The sequence below is a fragment of the Rhinopithecus roxellana genome, chromosome 6, assembly GCF_007565055.1.
Source record: "Rhinopithecus roxellana isolate Shanxi Qingling chromosome 6, ASM756505v1, whole genome shotgun sequence".
NCBI classification, from domain to species: Eukaryota; Metazoa; Chordata; class Mammalia; order Primates; family Cercopithecidae; genus Rhinopithecus; species Rhinopithecus roxellana.
In genome coordinates this window covers 155040019-155062050 of record NC_044554.1, presented here as the reverse complement: position 1 = coordinate 155062050, position 22032 = coordinate 155040019, and the positions used below count along the sequence as shown (strand labels likewise).

Sequence of the window (22032 nt, the reverse complement as noted above, 5' to 3'; positions counted from 1 at the left end):
CAGCACCACTCCTTGGATAACCAAACCTATGCCCAAATCCAATCTGTGTGAGTCTATCTCCTGGTATCCTTCCAGGCAACAATTCTGTATTTCTAGGAGTCGAATCAGGAGATGTAAACCACTCAGAGGTTTAAACTAAAATGGGCACAGTGGCTCACACCTGTAATCCCAGCACTTTGGGAGGCCAAGGCAGGTGATCGCTTTGAGCTCAGGAGTTTGAGACCAGCCTGGAAAACATGGCGAAACACCGTCTCTACAAAAAAACACAAAAATTAGCCAGGCGTGGTGGCACATACCTGTAATCCTAGCTACTCGGGAGGCTAAGGAAGGAGAATTGCTTGAGCCCGGGAAATTCGGAGGTAGCAGTGAGCAGAGATGGTGCCACTGCACTTTAGCCCGGGTGATCGAGTGCAACCCAGTACCAAAAAAAAAAGTAAAAAAAAAAAATGTAAATTTAATATAAAAAGTATTAATTATAACAGAGGATCGGCATAATGAGTGACACACTAGCACAAACTAAAGACAACTCTAGAGAATACAGAACTAGCAGAGGCCAGGCATGGTGGCTCATGCCTGTAATCCCAGCAATTTGGGAAGCCTAGGCAGGAGGATCGCTTGAGGACAGGAGTTGGAGACCAGCCTGGGCAACGTAGTGAGACCCTGTGTCTACTAAACAAAAGAAAAAAATCAGCCAGGTGTGGTGGTGGTGCACACCTGTAGTTCCAGCTACTTTGGAGTCTGGCGTGGGAAGATCCCTTGAACCTGAAAATTCTAGGCTGCAGTGAGTATGGGTGGATTTTGGTGTACACAGAAATGGGGGAGCTAGAACTAATCCCCCCCATATACCAAGGGACAAATTGTATCTGTTTTTACAATTATACTGTAGGATACATTATGTTCCATGACAATGGTAATTTTTAATGACAGTTTTTAATTGAGTGGAATTACCATAAAAATAATAAAAGTAGCAGCTAATATTTACTGAGCTGTTACTAGGTGCCTATAAATACCACAGATTTTTAAATTCCCCATAACTCTTCCTTATTCCACTTAACCACTCTCTTTAAATTACTCATGCTTGCTTCGGTAGCACATATACTAAAGTTGGAACAATAGAGAGATTGGCATGGCCTCTGTGCAAGAAAGACATGCAAATTTGTGAAGCATTCCTTTAAAAAAAAAAAAAAAAGAGAGAGAAACAAAATTACACCCGGATTTTCACTGTGTGCATATGACCTTTTGTTTAGGTTGAATTATATCCAAAGATGGTATTTCCAAAAGTGAGATTACTGTGAGTCACAGGACATGAGCATTCTTATTACACTTGATGTAAACTGTCGAACTTTCAGGCATGGTGGCTGTCTGCTTATAATTCCAGCACTTTGGGAGGCTGAGGTGGGAGGATTGATTGTGCCCAGGAAGTTGTGGCTGCAGTGAGCCACAATTGCACCACTGCACTCCAGTCTGGGCAACAGAGTGAGATAGAAGATTGACTTTTTAATAGAATTTTTCTGTTCACTTGAAGATTTGGCCAGGACTGTGCTATATGAAAATTCTTCACAAAATAATCATCTCATCCAATTAATGTTGGAACTGGGAGCAGAAAATGTTTTGGTGACTATTTCTTCCTTCACTTGCTGTTATATAAAATATTGCCAGTGGGTATTTAACAACCAAAAGTGTCATATCTGAGCTACTCACAATGAAAAGTGATGTCTGGGGCCCAGGTGTATTGAGGTTCCCATGTCTGGGCTACGGGTGCTGAGTGGGACTTACTTGTCCATCCGTTTTCTACATTCCAGCACTGGGAAACTTGGGTTTATCCATCTTGATAAGAGGTCATTTAAATTCCACTTGGCAAGAACCACAAATGGAAGAAAGGCCATGAAACCACAGGCTTGCCCTTGTTCTCAAGGGAATCTTCAGCTTAGGTGGTTCTGTAAAAGAGGAATCACATTGTTGAAAACTCACCGCAGGTCAGGTGAGGTGGCTCATACCTATAATCCCAGCCCATCAGGAGACTAAGGCAGGAGGATCCCATGAGGCTAGGAGTTCAAGACCAGCCTGGGCAACACAGTGAAACCTCATCTCTACAAAAAATTAGAAAACGAGCTGGGTGCGTTGGCACATTCCTATAGTCCCAGCTACTCTGCAGGCTGAAGTGGGAGGATCAAAGTGGAAGCTGCAGAAGTGGAAGCTACAGTGAGCTCTAATCTCACCACTGCACTCCAGCCTGGGTGACAAGAGACCCTGCCTCACCACACGCACACCCTCGTCCCAGTCTGCCCAGCTTTGACTAGTGAAAAGTCTTCTGGTTACACAGAGGTATGCTCTTTTTTAGGACAGGGAGGGACCAGCAAGCTTGTTCACAGCCTTTCCCTCATCCTCTGCTTAGTTTTCCAAGAACATTTATGTGGAAAGGGAGTCCAAATCATCAGGTTACAAGAGGAAAAATATGCCTCTTTTGTCAATTAATAACTGGAACACCTGCCTTAAAAACCAGGGAGTTTTGCTAGGAGGATTCACTCCCTACGACCCTGACCTATGCAGGGAATGTAAAAACCTGGAGTTTGGGGACATACAATACTGAAGGCCACATTGCAGATGTGGAGACCTTGCCAAAGTACAGCCTTTCCACAAGGCACTACCAAACACCAGCTGGATGTCTCCATGGGGCACCACTGTATCTCTGGCTCTTGTTTCCCCCAGAGATGCTCTATTCTAGCCTTCTCTTACATTCCGTATCCCGCACAGTTCCTGGCATGAGGACTCACAACATAGCAGGCTGCTGAGTTAATGGTGACCTACTGCAGATCCAACTTGAGATTTTGGCAGGGCGCTTTACGTTTGAGAAATTAAAGAGGAGAGAATGGACCAGCCTGCTAGAATATAAAAAACTTAAAGAAAAAAAAATTTAAAAGCACACTCCCACCAATGCTGGATCTATTTCTTTCTTGCTTTTTTTTTTTTTTTTTTTTTTTTCTGAGATAGGGTCTTGCTCTGTCACTCAGACTGGAATGCAGTGTCAAGAGCACCGCTTACTGCAGCTTTCAACTCCTGGGCTCGAGCTATCCTCCCACTTCAGCCTCCCGAGTAGCTGGGATTACAGGTGAATGCCACCATGCCTGGCTAATTCTTAATTTTTTTGTAGAGATGGGGTCTCCTCATGTGGCGCAGACTGCTCCTGAACTCCTGGGTCAAACTAATTCTCCCGCCTTGGCCTCCCAAAGTGCTAGGATTACAGGCTTTAGCCACTGCGCCCAGTCTATTTATCTTTCTATAACTCATATATTAAATCTTCCTTCTTAAATCACCTCATACCCACTGATCTGCAGGGATAGCAAACACAGGTCTCAGCAGGTCAGCCAACCTACATGAGGGAACGAGGCCAGAGTAATGTGGGAGACCAGGGGGAACTGCACATACTGCAAGGTTTTCAAACCTTGCAAACTGCACTTCAATAATTCTTCAACACTGTGGTGGTCAAACCAAACACAGAAATAGAAAGCCCAGTTCAGTCGCCAGCAGCCAGTGTGGGATATGTGATCTACATGCTACAGGGCAAACTGCTTACGAAGAATGACCTGGTCTCCACCAACCTGCTCTTCAAGTCCAGCTGCTCCTGCCCAAGTCCTTACACTCTACTGACATGACCCACATTCACAGTACTCTCCTGACACTTTGCTTGTTCACTCTTTTTTTTATTTTCCCAACGAATATTTCCTTATCTCTTTTTTTTTTTCTTTCTTTTTTTTTTTTTTTACTTTTTTTGAGACGGAGTCCCCCTCTGTCAAACAGGCTGAAGTACAGCAGGATGATTATGGCTCACTGCAGCTTCCATCATCCGGGCTCAAGTGATCCTCCCACCTTAGCCTCCCAAGTAGTTGGGATTACAGCCATGTAACATCGCACCCAGCTAAATTTATTATTTTTTCTTTTTTTTTTCAGACGGAGCCTGGCTCTGTCGCCCAGGCTAGAGTGCTGTGGTATAATTAAGGCTCACTGCAACTTCTGCCTCCTGGGTTCAAGTGATTCTCTTTCCTCAGCCTCCCGGGTAGCTGGGACTACAGGTGTGTGCCACCATGCCCAACTAATTTTTATATTTCTAGTAGAGATGGGGTTTTACCTTGTTCACCAGGCTGGTCTTGAACTCCTGACCTCAGGTGATCCGCCCACCTTGGTCTCCCAAAGTGCTGGGATTACAGGTGTGCCACCATTCCTGGCAAGTTTATTATTTTTTCTAGAGACAGGGTCTCACTATGTTGCCCAGGCTGGCCTTGAACTCCTAGGCACAAGCAATCCTCTGGCCCCCACCTCCCAAACAGCTGGGATTACAGGCTTGAGCCAACACATCAGGCCCTAACAAATTTCTGGAGCTCCTACTATATACCAGGCAGTATAACAGGTGCCCAGGAAACAGCAGTGAACAAGGTATAAGAGTTTCTGATCTTGGCCGGGCATGGTGGCTCACGCCTGTAATCCCAGCACTATGGGAAGCCGAGGCGGGTGGATCATCTGAAGTCAGGAGTTCCAGACCAGCCTGATGAACATGGTGAAACCTTGTCTCTACTAAAAGTACCAAAATTAGCGGGTCATGGTTGTACATGCCTGTAATCCCAGTTACAGTTACTTGGAAGGTTGAGGCAGAAGAATCGCTTGAATCCAGGAGGCGGAGGTTGCAGTGAGCCGAGGTCATGGCACTGCACTCCAGCCTGGGCAACAAGAGTGAAACTCTGTCTCAAAAAAAACGAAAAACAAAAAAACAATTTCTGCCCTTGCAGAGCTTATAGGGTAGCAGGAAATTGATAGAGTTTGAATGTTTGTCTCCTCCAAATCTCATACTGAAATTAAATCCCTAATGTTGGAGGTGGTGCCTGGTGGGAGTCTGTGGGTCATGGGGGCAGATCCCTCATGAATGGCTTGGTGCCCTCCCCATGGTAATGAGTGAGTTCTCCCTCTACTAGTTCATGTGACAGCCGATTGTTTAAAGAGCCTGGCACCTCCTCCTCTCTTCCTTGTTCCTTCTTCTCAACAAGTGACATGCCGGCTCCTCCTTCACCTTCCGCCATGAGAGGAAGCCTCCTGAGGTCCTCACCAGTGGATGCTGGTACTATGCTTTTTTTTTTCTGAGACAGGGTCTCACTCTGACACTCAGGCTAGAGAGCAGTGGTGTAATTATGGCTCACTGCAACCCTGACCTCCTGGGCTAAAGAGATCTTTTTACCTTAGTCTTTCAAGTAGCTGAAACCACAGGCATGCATCAGTGCACCATCATACCTGGCTATTTGTTTTATCTTTAGCAGAGACAAGATCTCACCATGTTTCCCAGGCTGGTTTCAAACTTCTGGGCTCAAGCAATCCTCCTGTCTCAGCGTCCCAAAGTGCCGGGATTACAGGTGTGGGCCACTGTGCCCGGCCTGGCACCATGCTACTTGTATAGTCTGCAGAACTGTGAACCAAATAAACTGTTTTTCTTTATAAACTACCCAGCCTGAGGTGTTTCCTTATAGCAATGCAAAAAGGACTAATCTAGGAATCATAGGCCAACACTTACCAGACTGTGATGAGCACAATGACAGAAGTTCAGAGTGGGACTGAAACGCTCCCAAGGGGCTTCTTGTTGCATCACAGAGAGTGGGGTGAGACATCTCGGCTGAGGCTAAAGATAAGCAAAGATAAGAGTGAACGAGTGATGATGGGGGTAGGGAGAGGGTTTCCTGAAGGACCAGTAAAGTCCCCCAAGGAAACTGACATTCTGTGTGGCTGGAGGGTAGGCATATGGGGAGGGTGGTGCACGATAAAACTGGGAAGGTGGGCCGGGCGCGGTGGCTCAAGCCTGTAATCCCAGCACTTTGGGAGGCCGAGACGGGTGGATCACGAGGTCAGGAGATCGAGACCATCCTGGCTAACATGGTGAAACCCCGTCTCTACTAAAAATACAAAAAAACTAGCCGGGCGAGGTGGCGGGCGCCTGTAGTCCCAGCTACTTCGGAGGCTGAGGCAGGAGAATGGCGTAAACCCAGGAGGCGGAGCTTGCAGTGAGCTGAGGTCTGGCCACTGCACTCCAGCCTGGGTGACAGAGCGAGACTCCGTCTCAAAAAAAAAAAAAACTGGGAAGGTGAGCGGAGACCAGCTCTTACAAGGCCCTGTGGCCAAATTAGTTTGGACTCTGTCTTAAAGGCAATGGGCAGTCACCAGCAGGTTTTAATCAAGAACTATTTTGACCCAAATTTGCCTTTTAGGAGAATTCCTCTGGCTTCAGTGAACAGGCCGAAGTGAGCAAGCCTAGAAGTCAGGAAGACAACTGGAGGCCTTCACAATAAACCAGTGTAAAAGAGACAGGGTCAGGTATAGTGGCTCCTGCCTGTAATCTCGAAACTTGAGAAGTCCAAGGTGGGCGGATGGCTTGAGCCCAGGAGTTTGAGACCAGCCAGAGCAGTGTGATGAAACCACGTCTCTACAAAACTCAAAAATTAGCTGGGCATGGGCATGGTGGCTCGTACCTGTGGTCCCAGCTACCCCAGAGGCTGAGGCGAGAGGATAGCTTGAGTCCGGCAGGTTGAGATTTCAGTAAACCGAGATCACCCCACTGTGCTCCAGCCTGGGCAAGACAGGGAGACTGTCTCAAAAAAAAAAAAAAAAACAAAGGAAAAAAAGAAAAAGATCCCATTCTTCACTCATTAGTGCCCTAACATTCTCAAGAGAACCTTGGTGACACAGTGAATTCAACTGTCATTGTAATTCAGCAACCCACACATTTAAGTTTGTGTTTGATTTCCAATAATATCAGCCCTGTGGATATAAGAAATAAGGAATTGTGTTTGGTCTATCATGGAAGCTCTCTGGATCTTAGACCGTGACTTATGCTGAAAGGTAAAAACTTGAGCTTTTTGTTTTTCTCTGTGTAAGTGCTCAAGTGCAGTGGTCCCCAGTTTTTGGGGGACCAAGGACCAGTTTTGTGGAAGACAGCTTTTCCACAGACTGGGGGCAGCGAAGGTCAGTTCTGGGATATATCAAGCACGTTACATTTATTGTGCACTTTATTTCTATTATTACTACATTGTAACGTAAAACAAAATAATTATATAACTCACCATAATGTAGAATCAGTGGGAGTCCTGAGCTTGTTTTTCTGCAACTAGACGGTCCCATCTGGGGGTGATGGGAGATAGTGATAGATTATCAGGCATTAGATTCTCATAAGGACAGAGCAAGGTAGATCCCTCGCATGCACAGTTCACAATAGAGTTTGTGCTCACATGATAATCTAATGTTGCCGCTGATCTGACAGGAGACAGAGATCAGGTGGTAATGTGGGGAGCAGCTGTAAATACAGATGAAGCTGCACTCACCCACCCACTGCTCACCTCCTGCTGTGTGGCCCAATACAGGCCTGTGACCCAGGGATTCGGGGCCCCTGCTCAAGTGCATCCAAAAGGACCCTTCCCACACCAGTCTTCATAGTGATCAAGTGCAGCAGCCACTTAGCTCCCAAGGCATGTGCCTCAGCTGGCATTTCATCACAATCAACAGTAAGTGGTAGCTTGAGCCATTGTGAGGTCACTTCCTGGAAATCACCAGCATCCCATGTCCCATGGCAAGGAACTCAGCACTGCCCCTTGGATAACCAAACCTATGGCCAAATCCCATCTGTGTGAGTCTATCTCCTGGGACCCTTCCTAACATCAATTCTGTATTTGTCAGAGTCCAAACAGGAGACATAAACCACTCAAAAGTTTAAAGTGTTAAATTTAAAATAAAAAATTATTAATTATAACAGGGCAACAGCATAATGAGAGATTGGCTACCAAAAAGTAAAGAGAACTCTAGAGAATACAGGACTAGCAGAGGTCAGGCATGGTGGCACATGTTTACAATTTCAGCAATTTGGGAAGCCAAGGCAGGAGGATTCTTTGAGGCCAGGAGTTTGAGACCAGACTGGGAAACACAGTGAGACCCTGTCTCTACCCAAACAAACAAACTAACAACAACAAAAAACCTGGGTGTGGTGGCACATACCTGTAGTTCTAGCTACTTGGGAGGCTGAGGTGGGAGGACTGCTTGAGCCTGGGCAGTCAAGGCTGCAGTGAATCATGATTTTGCCACTGCACTTTAGCCTGGGCAACAGAGGGATACCCTGTCTCAAACAAAAAAAAAGTATAGGGCCAGCTGATAAAACAGGCAGTAACTGTCCCTACTGTCCCAACACTGAGATCAAGGAAAAGACTCCCCACTAGGGCTGAGATCCAGCCCCCCTTGGAGAGGGCACAGTCCTGGGTAATTCAATAGCAGAATTGCTGCATTACCACATGGTGGAACATGCTAGCAATCTGTCCTCTGGAATTTGCTGAAAATCCATCCTCTATGATGCTAGATTAAGATATTAACGAACAGTTGTCTCACTACAAAACCACCCAGGCAGGTGCAGAGAAACTGCTGGTCACTGGGTGCTGCTGAGCACCGTGCAGGGCAGGAGCCCGGTACTGAAGAAACGCAGTGCCTGTGGAGATTCGCACACCACAACCAGAAAGAAAAGTCTCTTACAAGGTCCCTCTAGAACCATGTACTGACAACATTTAATCATGTACTAGCTGACAGAGGAAGCATTTAAGGAACCCACATCTATGTTTGCAGATCAAGCAGTGAAGTGATGGAACTGATGGGCAGTCATTGGATGGATAGCAGGTACATGACATATTTCCCTCTATCAACAAAGAAAGGGAAGAGAGAAAAGAGACAGAGGACCAGGCATGGTGGTTCACACCTATAATCCCCAGCAGTGTGGGAGGCCAAGACAGCTGGATCATTTGGGTCCAGGAGTTAGAAACCAGCCTGGGCAACATAGTGAAACCCTGTCTCTACTAAAAATTAAACAAATTAGCTGAGTGTGGTGGAGTATGACTGTAGTCCCAACTTCTCAAGAGGCTGAAATAAAAGGATCACGAGTGTCTAGGGGTTCGAGGCTGCAGTGAGCCGTGTTCACACCACTGCACTCCTGCCTAAGTGACAGAGCGAGATCCTGTCTCAAAAAAAGAAATGTTGATGAAAATGTGGAGAAATTGGAACCCACATACATTTCTGGTGGGAACACAAAATGGTTTAACTACTTTGGGTGTTTCTTTTGTTGTCATTTTATTTTATTTATTTATTTATATTTTTACTTTTGTGTGACAGAGTCTCCCTCTGTTGCCCTGGCTGGAGTGCAGTGGTGTGATCCTGGCTCACTGCAACCTCCACCTCCTGGAGTCAAAAAATTCCCCTGCCTCAACCTCCCGAGTAGCTGGGATTACAGGCATCTGCAACCATGCCCAGCCAGGCTGGTTTTGAATTCCTGACCTCAAGTTATCCACCCACCTTAGCCTTTCAAAGTGCTGGGATTACAGGCGTGAGCCACCGCACCTGTCGTCTTTCCGTTTTAATTTGATTTTTCAAAAACTGAGACAGGGTTTTGCTGTCTTGCCCAAGCTGATGTCTCTTGTAGGCTCAAGTGATCCTCCCACCTCAGCCTCTTATGTAGCTGGGATTACAGGTGTGAGTCACTGCACCTGACTGGTGTAACCACTTTGGAAAACAGTTTCTCAAAAGGCTAAATGTACAGTGTCATAGAATGCAACAATTTCTCTCCTAGGTACATATCCCAGAGAAAATATATGTCCACACAAAAACTTGTATATGAATCTTCAGAGCAGCATTATTCATAATGGCCAATACATGGAAACAACCCAAATGTTCATCAACTGATAAACAAAATGTGGTGTGTCTCTACCATGGAGTATTATTCAGCCATAGATCACATATTGCACAATCCTATTTTTATAGAAGGTCTAGATTAGGCAAATCTATAGAGACAAAAATAGATCAGTGGTTTCCTGTGGGGAACACAGGGGCATAGGGGGTGTAAGCTACTAGCTAGTGGCTAAGAACAGTGGATTTCTCTACAGGGTAATGAAAGTTTCTAAAATGGATTGTGATGATAGATCACAGCTCCATGAATATTCTAAAAACCACTGAATTGCATACTTTGATAAATAAACTGCATCGTATGTGAACTACATTTCAATAAATTTGTTATTTAAAAGAAAGAAAATAGCGGGCTGGACACAGGTGGCCCATGGCTACCTATAATCCCAGCACTTTGGGAGGCTGAGACAGAAGGATCACTTGAGGACAGGAGTTTGAGATCATCCTGGGCAACATAGCACGATCCCATCTCTACAACAAAAAAATAAAAAATTTAGCTTTGCATGGTGGTGTACGTCTGTAGTCCCAGTTACTTGGGAGGCAGAGGCGGGAGTATTGCTTGAGCCCTGGGGTTTGAAGCTACAGTGAGCCATGATCATACCACTGCATTGCAGCCTGAGTGACAGAGCAAGACCCTGTCTCTAAAAAGGAAAGAAAAGAAATGCAAGTTTTTATTACTTTGTGAGAGTAACCAAGTTTGGAGAGAAACAGATAAGAACAAAAGAGCACTGAATGGTGAGAGTAGGAGGCTGGTTAGGCTCATTGCTGGCTAAGGGACTTCTGAAAAATTCATTAGTAAAATCACAGCTCTGAGAGTCCGTCAGGCAGTCAAATGATGAATGTTAAATCCATTACAAATGCCCAGCATCTTTCTTTACATGCCTTCTAATGAAAAATCCCTAAGTGCCTAAATAGCAAGTGGTCTGAAATGATAGCAGCTGTTTATTAAAGAAATAACATCTCAAATTTTAAAAACCATGAGTCAAATATTATTTTCTTCCTCCTATTTTACAGGTGTGCAACCAAAAGAACAGAGAATTTAAGTAACTTTTCTTTTTTTTTTTATTATACTTTAAGTTCTAGGGTACATGTGCACAATGTGCAGGTTTGTTACATATATATACATGTGCCATGTTGGTGTGCTGCACCCATTAACTCATCATTTACATTAGGTATATCTCCTGATGCTATCCCTCCCCCCTCCCCCTCCCCACAATAGGACCCGGTGTGTGATGCTCCCCTTCCTGTGTCCAAGTGATCTCATTGTTCAATTCCCACCTATGAGTGAGAACATGTGGCATTTGGTTTTCTGTTCTTGCGATAGTTTGCTGAGAATGATGGTTTCCAGCTGTATCCATGTCCCTACAAAGGACACGAACTCATCCTTTTTTATGGCTGCATAATATTCCATGGTGTGTATATACCACATTTTCTTAATCCAGTCTGTCACTGATGGACATTTGGGTTGATTCCAAGTCTTTGCTATTGTGAATAGAGCCGCAATAAACACACGTGTGCATGTGTCTTTATAGCAGCATGACTTATAATCCTTTGGGAATATCCCCAGTAATGGGATGGCTGGGTCGAATGGTATTTCTAGTTCTAGATCCTTGAGGAATCGCCACACTGTTTTCCACAATGGTCGAACCAGTTTACAGTCCCACCAACAGTGTAAAAGTGTTCCTATTTCTCCACATCCTCTCCAGCACCTGTTCTTTGGTATCTCATTGTGGTTTTGATTTGCATTTCTCTGATGGCGAGTGTTTAAGTAACTTTTCTAAGTGGCAGAGCACAGATTTAAATCCTATCACTTTGGCCTCAGAGTTTGTGCTTTATTTTACTTTATTATTTTAAAATTCATTGTTTTTAAAACCAAGAGACTTATGCAAAATTCTTCTAGGATTCAAAAAACACCTCTTGCTTTTCCTGACCATGGGTGCAGGCAGGGCTCATGCTGCGTTTTCTTTACTTACATGTGTCCTATTTGGATGGAGACATGATGACAGGAGCTCTCTCGGTCATCATGCACCAGAAAGGAGGGTGAAGAAAAGCACAGGGAAGCCAGTCTTAACCATGTTTGAGCTACTGAACCTATGTCAGCCTCAGCCTACCTGCACAATTACTTTTATGTGAGAAAAACAGGCATCTCCCTGTTTTGAAAATCACAGCTAGCTGCAGTAGCAAACAATCCTCAAGTTATTCCTCGTAACATTATTCCTACAGCCTCAATCCTTTTAACTCATTATATTAGCTGTTCATTTATCTGTTTTTCCTAACATCTAACTGATAACCAAAAGCTTATGTTATTAAATAAGCTTTGGGTTAACAAGATCAATGAATGAAGAGTTTAAAGATACCAAAAAAAAAAGCTCATAGAAGTACCTGCCAAATGTGCCAACTGACTACTATGAACTAATTTACTTTTGAGAAACATGCTGTTTCTTACATGCTACTGACCGTGCCTGTAAAAATGGTGCACATTAACTGGTTGTTTTATTTTCTCCCCAGTCTTAATATCTAATATCCACAGACTGAGATTAGGGCACCAGCGTATACAATGTAACTTTATACTAGAGTTAGAAGGGGACTGGAAGTGTAGAAATCACAAATTTCTCCATAAAGCTCCTGTCACCTTGGAATTAACCTCTCCTTTACATAGTCTCAATGTTCACCTTGTTCAAATCTTTATAGGTCCAGGCTCAGGTCTCCGTGGTTGCGCAGTGTGTCTTTTTACCAAAAGCAACACCTCACACACTTTACAAGGAGCTCCTTCAGGAAAGGATGGCACCTCGTGTAGAGGACAGATCTCTGATCCTTTGATCTTTTCCAAAAGAAGAAAAGTAAAGATTTGAATGTATTTTTATTCTTGGCATTTTTGAACAGAAATGATCAGGTGTTAAGTTGCTCAAAGATGCCTATAAGCTTTCATAAGAGAAACATCTAATTCATAACAAAAAATTTATGTTATTAAGTAAGCTTTCCTTTAATAGGATCATGAATGAAGAGTTTAAATATTCGCTCTAGTCCCCATTTAGTCATCTGGTATACTCTCTGTGAGGTATACTCTCAGTCATCTGGTATATTCAGTCATCTGGTATACTCTGTGTGAGGTATAATTTCAGTCATCTGGTATACTCTGTGTGAGGTATACTCTCAGTCATCTGGTATCCTTTCTCTGAGTATGCCAGATGATTAAATGGAAATTCTGCAGCATTAAACACCAGTACTGCAAACTCTTATTTAAAAAATCGACACCTAGGACATAAAAAAAAGATCCTAGGCTGGGTGCAGCAGCTCACACCTGTAATCCTAGCACTTTGGGAGGCCGAGGCAGGCAGATTGCCTGAGCTCAGGAGTTTGAGACCAGCTTGGGCAACATGGTGAAACCCCATCTCTACTAAAATGCAAAAAATTAGCCAGACATGGCGGTGTGCGCCTGTAGTCCCAGCTACTTGGGAGGCTGAGGCAGAAGAATTGCTTGAACCCGGGAGGCTGAGGCTGCAGTGAGCCAAGATCATGCCACTGCACTCCAGCTTGGGTGACAGAGCGAGACTTTCATCTCCAAATAAAAAACAATGATCCTAATGCAGTTATTTCCTTTTGCATTTATGAGAAGATGGAAGAAACACCCATATTTGATGGTTGGTTGGGAACTGTCTTTGGTATTGTATGAAGTATTTTAATAATGTGAACATGAAAAGATGAGAACCCTGCAGACCCCGTGGGCACAGAGAGAAAGAAGTACATTAGAGGGTGTTGTAGGAAATATTTTCATTCCAGGCACTACTTTTTAAACCACCCCTCAACTTTCTTTCTGAAAAAGAATAGAAAAAACAAAGAAGACAAAAGATGAAGAAACATTCCACGTGACCCTCTGCACCCTTACTTGTTATAATAAAGTAAAAGCATTTTAGGGATTCTCTTGAGTGCAGTTTATGATGTGATCCATGTTATTTATTTCCTGTTAATAATTTTCAAAATTTCAATTAAAGACATTCAGAAATTTAGCTTTATCACAGGCAGCTGTTCACACTTGAAACTAGTTTGGTTACCTTAATCTGTATAAACATGTAGCTAGTGAACTGACATAACTATTAAACTGGAGAATCAACAGAAACATGCCAAGAACTGGCCCTTACCTTCCACAGTGACTTCAATTTCAGGAAACTTTTCATTACTCTCAGGCTTCATGGTCTTCCCAGAAACTGCAAAGCTGTAAAATAAGCACAGAATTACTTTAGTATATTGTAGAAAAAATACAGAAGGAGATGCTTTATAAGCGCAGAGTATTAAAATTCATTCAGTTAGGCTCTTTTCAAAGTAACCTGCAGAATTAAACTTGTAGTGTAATCCTCCACAGGGGGCTCAACAAAGCCATGGAAACATGAATGAAGTGGGATTGCAAATGTGACACTTCCAATAAAATTTTTTTGAAAGAAAAAGAGGTCCATTAAATCAAATACCTTAAAAAGCCAAGAAACTAACTGCAAGTCCCCCAAAGAGAGTGGTCAACGATTCTGTGTGATTTAAGGAATGCTGAGAAAGAATGTCTTAATGCAGTGAAATATAATATGAAATACAGGTAATCTCTTACCTTTAGTGTTTATTAGCCATTCCAGGAGGTGAGCAGGAAATAACTAGTTCAGGTCTAGAAAGAAAACCAAGAAATGTTACAGTAGCCAGTACAATGGTGGCCTCACAGCCAGTAAAACGGTTGTGATATGACCTCAGGGTCACCTGAGGTCAGGAGTTTGAGATCAGCCTGACCAACTTGGTGAAACACCGTCTCTACGAAAAATACAAAAATTAGCCGGGCATGGTGGTGCATGCCTGTAATCCTAGTTACTTGGGAGGCTGAGGCAGGAGAATCACCTGAACCCAGGAGTCGGAGGTTGCAGTGAGTTGAGATTGTACCACTGTACTCCAGTCTGGGCAACAAGAGTGAAACTCTGTCCCAGAAAAAAAGAAAAGGGTACTCAATCATCAATATTTACTTGCTAACAAGATTGACCCAGGAGGGGGGCGGAGGAAGATGGCCGAATAGGAACTTCTCCAGTCTCCAACTCCCAGCGCGAGCGACACAGAAGACTGGTGATTTCTGCATTTTCAACTGAGGTACTGGGGTCATCTCACTAGGGAGTGCCGGACAATCGGTGCTGGTCAGCTGCTGCAGCCTGACCAGCGAGAGCTGAAGCAGGGCGAGGCATCGCCTCACCTGGGAAGCACAAGGGGGAAGGGAATCCCTTTTCCTAGTCAGGGGAACTGAGACACACAACACCTGGAAAATCGGGTAACTCTCACCCCAATACCGCGCTTTAAGCAAATGGGCACACCAGAAGAATATATCCCTCACCTGGCCGGGAGGGTCCCACGCCCACGGAGCCTCCCTCATTGTTAACACAGCAGTCTGCAGTGATCTAACCGCAAGGCAGCAGCGAGGCTGGGGGAGGGGCGCCCGCCATTGCTGAGGCTTAAGTAGGTAAACAAAGCCGCTGGGAAGCTCGAACTGGGTGGAGCTCACAGCAGCTCAAGGAAACCTGCCTGTCTCTATAGACTCCACCTCTGGGGGCAGGGCTCACCTAAAAAAACAACAGGGGAAGCACCAGAGGCCTGAGCAGACGCAAACGACTCTGTCTGACAGCTTTGAAGAGAGCAGTGGATCTCCCAACACGGAGGTTGAGATCTGAGAACGGACAGACTGCCTGCTCAAGTGGGTCACTGACCCCTGAGTAGCCTAACTGGGAGACATCCCCCACTAGGGGCAGTCTGACACCCCACACCTCACAGGGTGGAGTACACCCCTGAGAGGAAGCTTCCAAAGGAAGAATCAGACAGGTACATTCGCTGTTCAGCAATATTCTATCTTCTGCAACCTCTGCTGCTGATACCCAGGCAAACAGGGTCTGGAGTGGACCTCAAGCAATCTCCAACAGACCTATAGCTGAGGGTCCTGACTGTCAGAAGGAAAACTATCAAACAGGAAGGACACCTATACCAAAACCCCATCAGTACGTCACCATCATCAAAGACCAGAGACAGATAAAACCACAAAGATGGGGAAAAAGCAGGGCAGAAAGCTGGAAATTCAAAAAATAAGAGCGCATCTCCCCCTGCAAAGGAGCGCAGCCCATCGCCAGCAACGGATTGAAGCTGGTCAGAGAATGACTTTGACGAGATGAGAGAAGAAGGCTTCAGTCCATCAGACATCTCAGAGCTAAAGGAGGAATTACATATCCAGCGCAAAGAAACTAAAAATCTTGAAAAAAGAGTGGAAGAATTGACAGCTAGACTAATTAATGCAGAGAAGATCATAAACGAAATGACAGAGATGAAAACCATGACACGAGAAATACGTGACAAATGCACAAGCTTCAGTAACCGACTCCATCAACTGGAAGAAAGAGTATCAGCGATTGAGGATCAAATGAATAAAATGAAGCGAGAAGAGAAACCAAAAGAAAAAAGAAGAAAAAGAAATGAACAAAGCCTACAAGAAGTATGGGATTATGTAAAAAGACCAAATCTACGTCTGATTGGGGTGCCTGAAAGTGAGGGGGAAAATGGAACCAAGTTGGAAAACACCCTTCAGGATATCATCCAGGAGAACTTCCCCAACCTAGTAGGGCAGGCCAACATTCAAATTCAGGAAATACAGAGAACACCACAAAGATACTCCTCGAGAAGAGCAACTCCAAGACACATAATTGCCAGATTCACCAAAGTTGAAATGAAGGAAAAAATCTTAAGGGCAGCCAGAGAGAAAGGTTGGGTTACCCACAAAGGGAAGCCCATCAGACTACCAGCAGATCTCTCAGCAGAAACTCTACAAGCCAGAAGAGAGTGGGGGCCAATATTCAACGTTCTTAAAGAAAAGAATTTTAAACCCAGAATTTCATATCCAGCCAAACTACGTTTCAGAAGTGAAGGAGAAATAAAATCCTTTACAGATAAGCAAATGCTTAGAGATTTTGTCACCACCAGGCCTGCCTTACAAGAGACCCTGAAGGAAGCCCTAAACATGGAAAGGAACAACCGGTACCAGCGATTGCAAAAACATGCCAAAATGTAAAGACCATCGAGGCTAAGAAGAAACTGCATCAACTAACGAGCAAAATAACCAGTTAATATCATAATGGCAGGATCAAGTTCACACATAACAATATTAACCTTAAATGTAAATGGACTAAATGCTCCAATTAAAAGACACAGACTGGCAAACTGGATAAAGAGTCAAGACCCATCAGTCTGCTGTATTCAGGAGACCCATCTCACATGCAGAGACATACATAGGCTCAAAATAAAGGGATGGAGGAAGATCTACCAAGCAAATGGAGAACAAAAAAAAGCAGGGGTTGCAATCCTAGTCTCTGATAAAACAGACTTTAAACCATCAAAGATCAAAAGAGACAAAGAAGGCCATTACATAATGGTAAAGGGATCAATTCAACAGGAAGAGCTAACTCTCCTAAATATATATGCACCCAATACAGGAGCACCCAGATTCATAAAGCAAGTCCTTAGAGACTTACAAAGAGACTTAGACTCCCATACAATAATAATGGGAGACTTCAACACTCCACTGTCAACATTAGACAGATCAACGAGACAGAAAGTTAACAAGGATATCCAGGAATTGAACTCATCTCTGCACCAAGTGGAACTAATAGACATCTATAGAACTCTCCACCTCAAATCAACAGAATATACATTCTTCTCAGCACCACATTGCACTTATTCCAAAATTGACCACATAATTGGAAGTAAAGCACTCCTCAGCAAATGTACAAGAACAGAAATTATAACAAACTGTCTCTCAGACCACAGTGCAATCAAACTAGAACTCAGGACTAAGAAACTCAATCAAAACCGCTCAACTACATGGAAACTGAACAACCTGCTCCTGAATGACTACTGGGTACATAATGAAATGAAGGTAGAAATAAAGGTGTTCTTTGAAACCAATGAGAACAAAGATACAACATACCAGAATCTCTGGGACACATTTAAAGCAGTGTGTAGAGGGAAATTTATAGCACTAAATGCCCACAAGAGAAAGCAGGAAAGATCTAAAATTGACACTCTAACATCACAATTAAAAGAACTAGAGAGGCAAGAGCAAACACATTCAAAAGCTAGCAGAAGGCAAGAAATAACTAAGATCAGAGCAGAACTGAAGGAGACAGAGACACAAAAAACCCTCCAAAAAATCAATGAATCCAGGAGTTGGTTTTTTGAAAAGATCAACAAAATTGACAGACCACTAGCAAGACTAATAAAGAAGAAAAGAGAGAGGAATCAAATAGATGCAATAAAAAATGATAAAGGGGATATCACCACCGACCCCACAGAAATACAAACTACCATCAGAGAATACTATAAACACCTCTACGCAAATCAACTAGAAAATCTAGAAGAAATGGATAATTTCCTAGACACTTACACTCTCCCAAGACTAAACCAGGAAGAAGTTGAATCCCTGAATAGACCAATAGCAGGCTCTGAAATTGAGGCAATAATTAATAGCCTACCCACCAGAAAAAGTCCAGAACCAGATGGATTCACAGCTGAATTCTACCAGAGGTACAAGTAGGAGCTGGTACCATTCCTTCTGAAACTATTCCAATCAATAGAAAAAGAGGGAATCCTCCCTAACTCATTTTATGAGGCCAACATCATCCTGATACCAAAGCCTGGCAGAGACACAACAAAAAAAGAGAATTTTAGACCAATATCCCTGATGAACATCAATGCAAAAATCCTCAATAAAATACTGGCAAACCGGATTCAGCAGCACATCAAAAAGCTTATCCACCATGATCAAGTGGGCTTCATCCCTGGGATGCAAGGCTGGTTCAACATTCGCAAATCAATAAACATAATCCAGCATATAAACAGAACCAAAGTCAAGAACCACATGATTATCTCAATAGATGCAGAAAAGGCTTTTGACAAAATTCAACAGCCCTTCATGCTAAAAACGCTCAATAAATTCGGTATTGATGGAACGTACCTCAAAATAATAAGAGCTATTTATGACAAACCCACAGCTAATATCATACTGAATGGGCAAAAACTGGAAAAATTCCCTTTGAAAACTGGTACAAGACAGGGATGCCCTCTCTCACCACTCCTATTCAACATAGTGTTGGAAGTTCTGGCTAGGGCAATCAGGCAAGAGAAAGAAATCAAGGGTATCCAGTTAGGAAAAGAAGAAGTCAAATTGTCCCTGTTTGCAGATGACATGATTGTATATTTAGAAAACCCCATCGTCTCAGCCCAAAATCTCCTTAAGCTGATAAGAAACATCAGCAAAGTCTCAGGATACAAAATTAATGTGCAAAAATCACAAGCATTCTTATACACCAGTAACAGACAAGCAGAGAGCCAAATCAGGAATGAACTTCCATTCACAATTGCTTCAAAGAGAATAAAATACCTAGGAATCCAACTTACAAGGGATGTAAAGGACCTCTTCAAGGAGAACTACAAACCACTGCTCAGTGAAATCAAAGAGGACACAAACAAATGGAAGAACATACCATGCTCATGGATAGGAAGAATCAATATCGTGAAAATGGCCATACTGCCCAAGGTTAGTTATAGATTCAATGCCATCCCCATCAAGCTACCAATGACTTTCTTCACAGAATTGGAAAAAACTGCTTTAAAGTTCATATGGAACCAAAAAAGAGCCCACATTGCCAAGACAATCCTAAGTCAAAAGGACAAAGCTGGAGGTGTCACGCTACCTGACTTCAAACTATACTACAAGGCTACAGTAACCAAAACAGCATGGTACTGGTACCAAAACAGAGATATAGACCAATGGAACAAAACAGAGTCCTCAGAAATAATACCACACATCTACAGCCATCTGATCTTTGACAAACCTGAGAGAAACAAGAAATGGGGAAAGGATTCCCTATTTAATAAATGGTGCTGGGAAAATTGGCTAGCCATAAGTAGAAAGCTGAAACTGGATCCTTTCCTTACTCCTTATACGAAGATTAATTCAAGATGGATTAGAGACTTAAATGTTAGACCTAATACCATAAAAACCCTAGAAGAAAATCTAGGTAGTACCATTCAGGACATAGGCATGGGCAAGGACTTCATGTCTAAAACACCAAAAGCAACGGCAGCAAAAGCCAAAATTGACAAATGGGATCTAATTAAACTCAAGAGCTTCTGCACAGCAAAAGAAACTACCATCAGAGTGAACAGGCAACCTACAGAATGGGAGAAAATTTTTGCAATCTACTCATCTGACAAAGGGCTAATATCCAGAATCTACAAAGAACTCAAACAAATATACAAGAAAAAAACAAACAACCCCATCAAAAAGTGGGCAAAGGATATGAACAGACATTTCTCAAAAGAAGACATTCATACAGCCAACAAACACATGAAAAAATGCTCATCATCACTCGCCATCAGAGAAATGCAAATCAAAACCACAATGAGATACCATCTCACACCAGTTAGAATGGCAATCATTAAAAAGTCAGGAAACAACAGGTGCTGGAGAGGATGTGGAGAAATAGGAACACTTTTACACTGTTGGTGGGATTGTAAACTAGTTCAACCATTATGGAAAACAGTATGGCAATTCCTCAAGGATCTAGAACTAGATGTACCATATGACCCAGCCATCCCACTACTGGGTATATACCCAAAGGATTATAAATTATTCTACTACAAAGACACATGCACACGTATGTTTATTGTGGCACTATTCACAATAGCAAAGAGTTGGAATCAACCCAAATGTCCATCTGTGACAGACTGGATTAAGAAAATGTGGCACATATACACCATGGAATACTATGCAGCCATAAAAAAGGATGAGTTTGGGTCCTTTGTAGGGACATGGATGTAGCTGGAAACCATCATTCTTAGCAAACTATCACAAGAAGAGAAAACCAAACACCGCATGTTCTCACTCATAGGTGGGAACTGAACAATGAGATCACTTGGACTCGGGAAGGGGAACATCACACACTGGGGCCTATCATGGGGAGGGGGGAGGGGGGAGGGGGGAGGGATTGCATTGGGGAGTTATACATGATATAAATGATGAATTGATGGGTGCTGACGAGTTGTGGGTGCAGCACACCAACATGGCACAAATATACATATGTAACAAACCTGCACGTTATGCACATGTACCCTAGAACTTAAAGTATAAAAAAAAAAAAAAAAAAGATTGACCCAGGAATAACAGAGCAGATAAAACCCAGCAGATTAAACTTCATTCAAGTACTTAGGCATAGTGCGAGCCACCACAGTGTGTCTGAACACCGTGGAGGCAGTGGTCACTATTCTCTCACTGATGAAGACAACTGAGTACGGGATGGGGAATGGCAGGGGCAATATAGAGTGCCAGGACTGCAGCTCAGAGTCAGGCTTTTCCATCAAGGACTTACAGCCACGCCTGTCACCTCTAGCTAGAAAAACATTTTAGTATAAATGCCATTTTATTGTTTCAATTCCAGAAATGACTACAGTGGCAAAGAGAACTTACATTTTTATTGTTGCTGTTGTGGTTGAAGCAGATCTCACTCTGTTACCCAGGCTGGAGTACAGTGTTGTGATCTCAGCTCACTGCAGCCACTGCCTCCCAGGTTCAAGTGATTCTCCTACTTCAGCCTCCTGAGTAGCTGGGATCACAGGTGCCGGCCACCACGCCCAGCTAATTCTTTGTATTTTTAGTAGATACGGGGTTTCACCATGTTTGCCAGGCTGGTCTCGAACTCTGGACCTCAGGTGATCTGCCCGCCTCAGCCTCCCAAAGTGCTGGGATTACAGATGTAAGCCACCACGCCTGGCCTAAAACTTACTTTTTAACAACAAACTTGATGTTATTACTCTCATGGATGATCCTTTCAAGTCATGGAACTCCAAACCAGGAGGGCTTCAGAAGGGAATCCCCTCTGGCAAGGCTTCTACATACAGGAACTCGGGGTTTGATTCAAACACAGGATATGGAACTTTTACTGCCTCAGTGAGTCCAAGAGCTTGAGCTGAAAGTGGAAGAGAAAATAATTTGTGGAAGATAAAATTTGACATAGACCTTCTTTTATTTGTATCTGCATTCTCAAGTACATTACGGACAAGTTCCCTACCATCAAGCAATATTCACTTCATATTGAAGGCATTTTGCTTAGGATATCGGGCAAATCTGAAGAAGAAGCCTAAAAAATAGTATTTTTAGGAGGAACATTTTAACACTTTCATTCAATAGCAGAGTTACGTTATTAGCCAAAATGACCTCTGTGTTCTAAGCAGAAA

At 43.3% G+C, this 22032-nt stretch overlaps 1 protein-coding gene and 1 pseudogene across 1 annotated transcript in view; one reads left to right on the top strand and one right to left on the bottom strand.

Moving 5' to 3' along the window:
• Positions 1-13932, bottom strand: part of LOC115898208 (putative uncharacterized protein FLJ44672) — a 29405-nt gene extending 15473 nt beyond the window's left edge. The window contains exon 1 of the mRNA XM_030932033.1: positions 13881-13932. Within this exon, the coding sequence (XP_030787893.1) occupies positions 13881-13932 (52 nt within the window). The remainder of the gene's footprint in view (positions 1-13880) is intronic.
• LOC115898444 lies at positions 1075-1174 on the top strand (annotated as a pseudogene).
• Positions 13933-22032: the final 8100 nt, after the last annotated feature.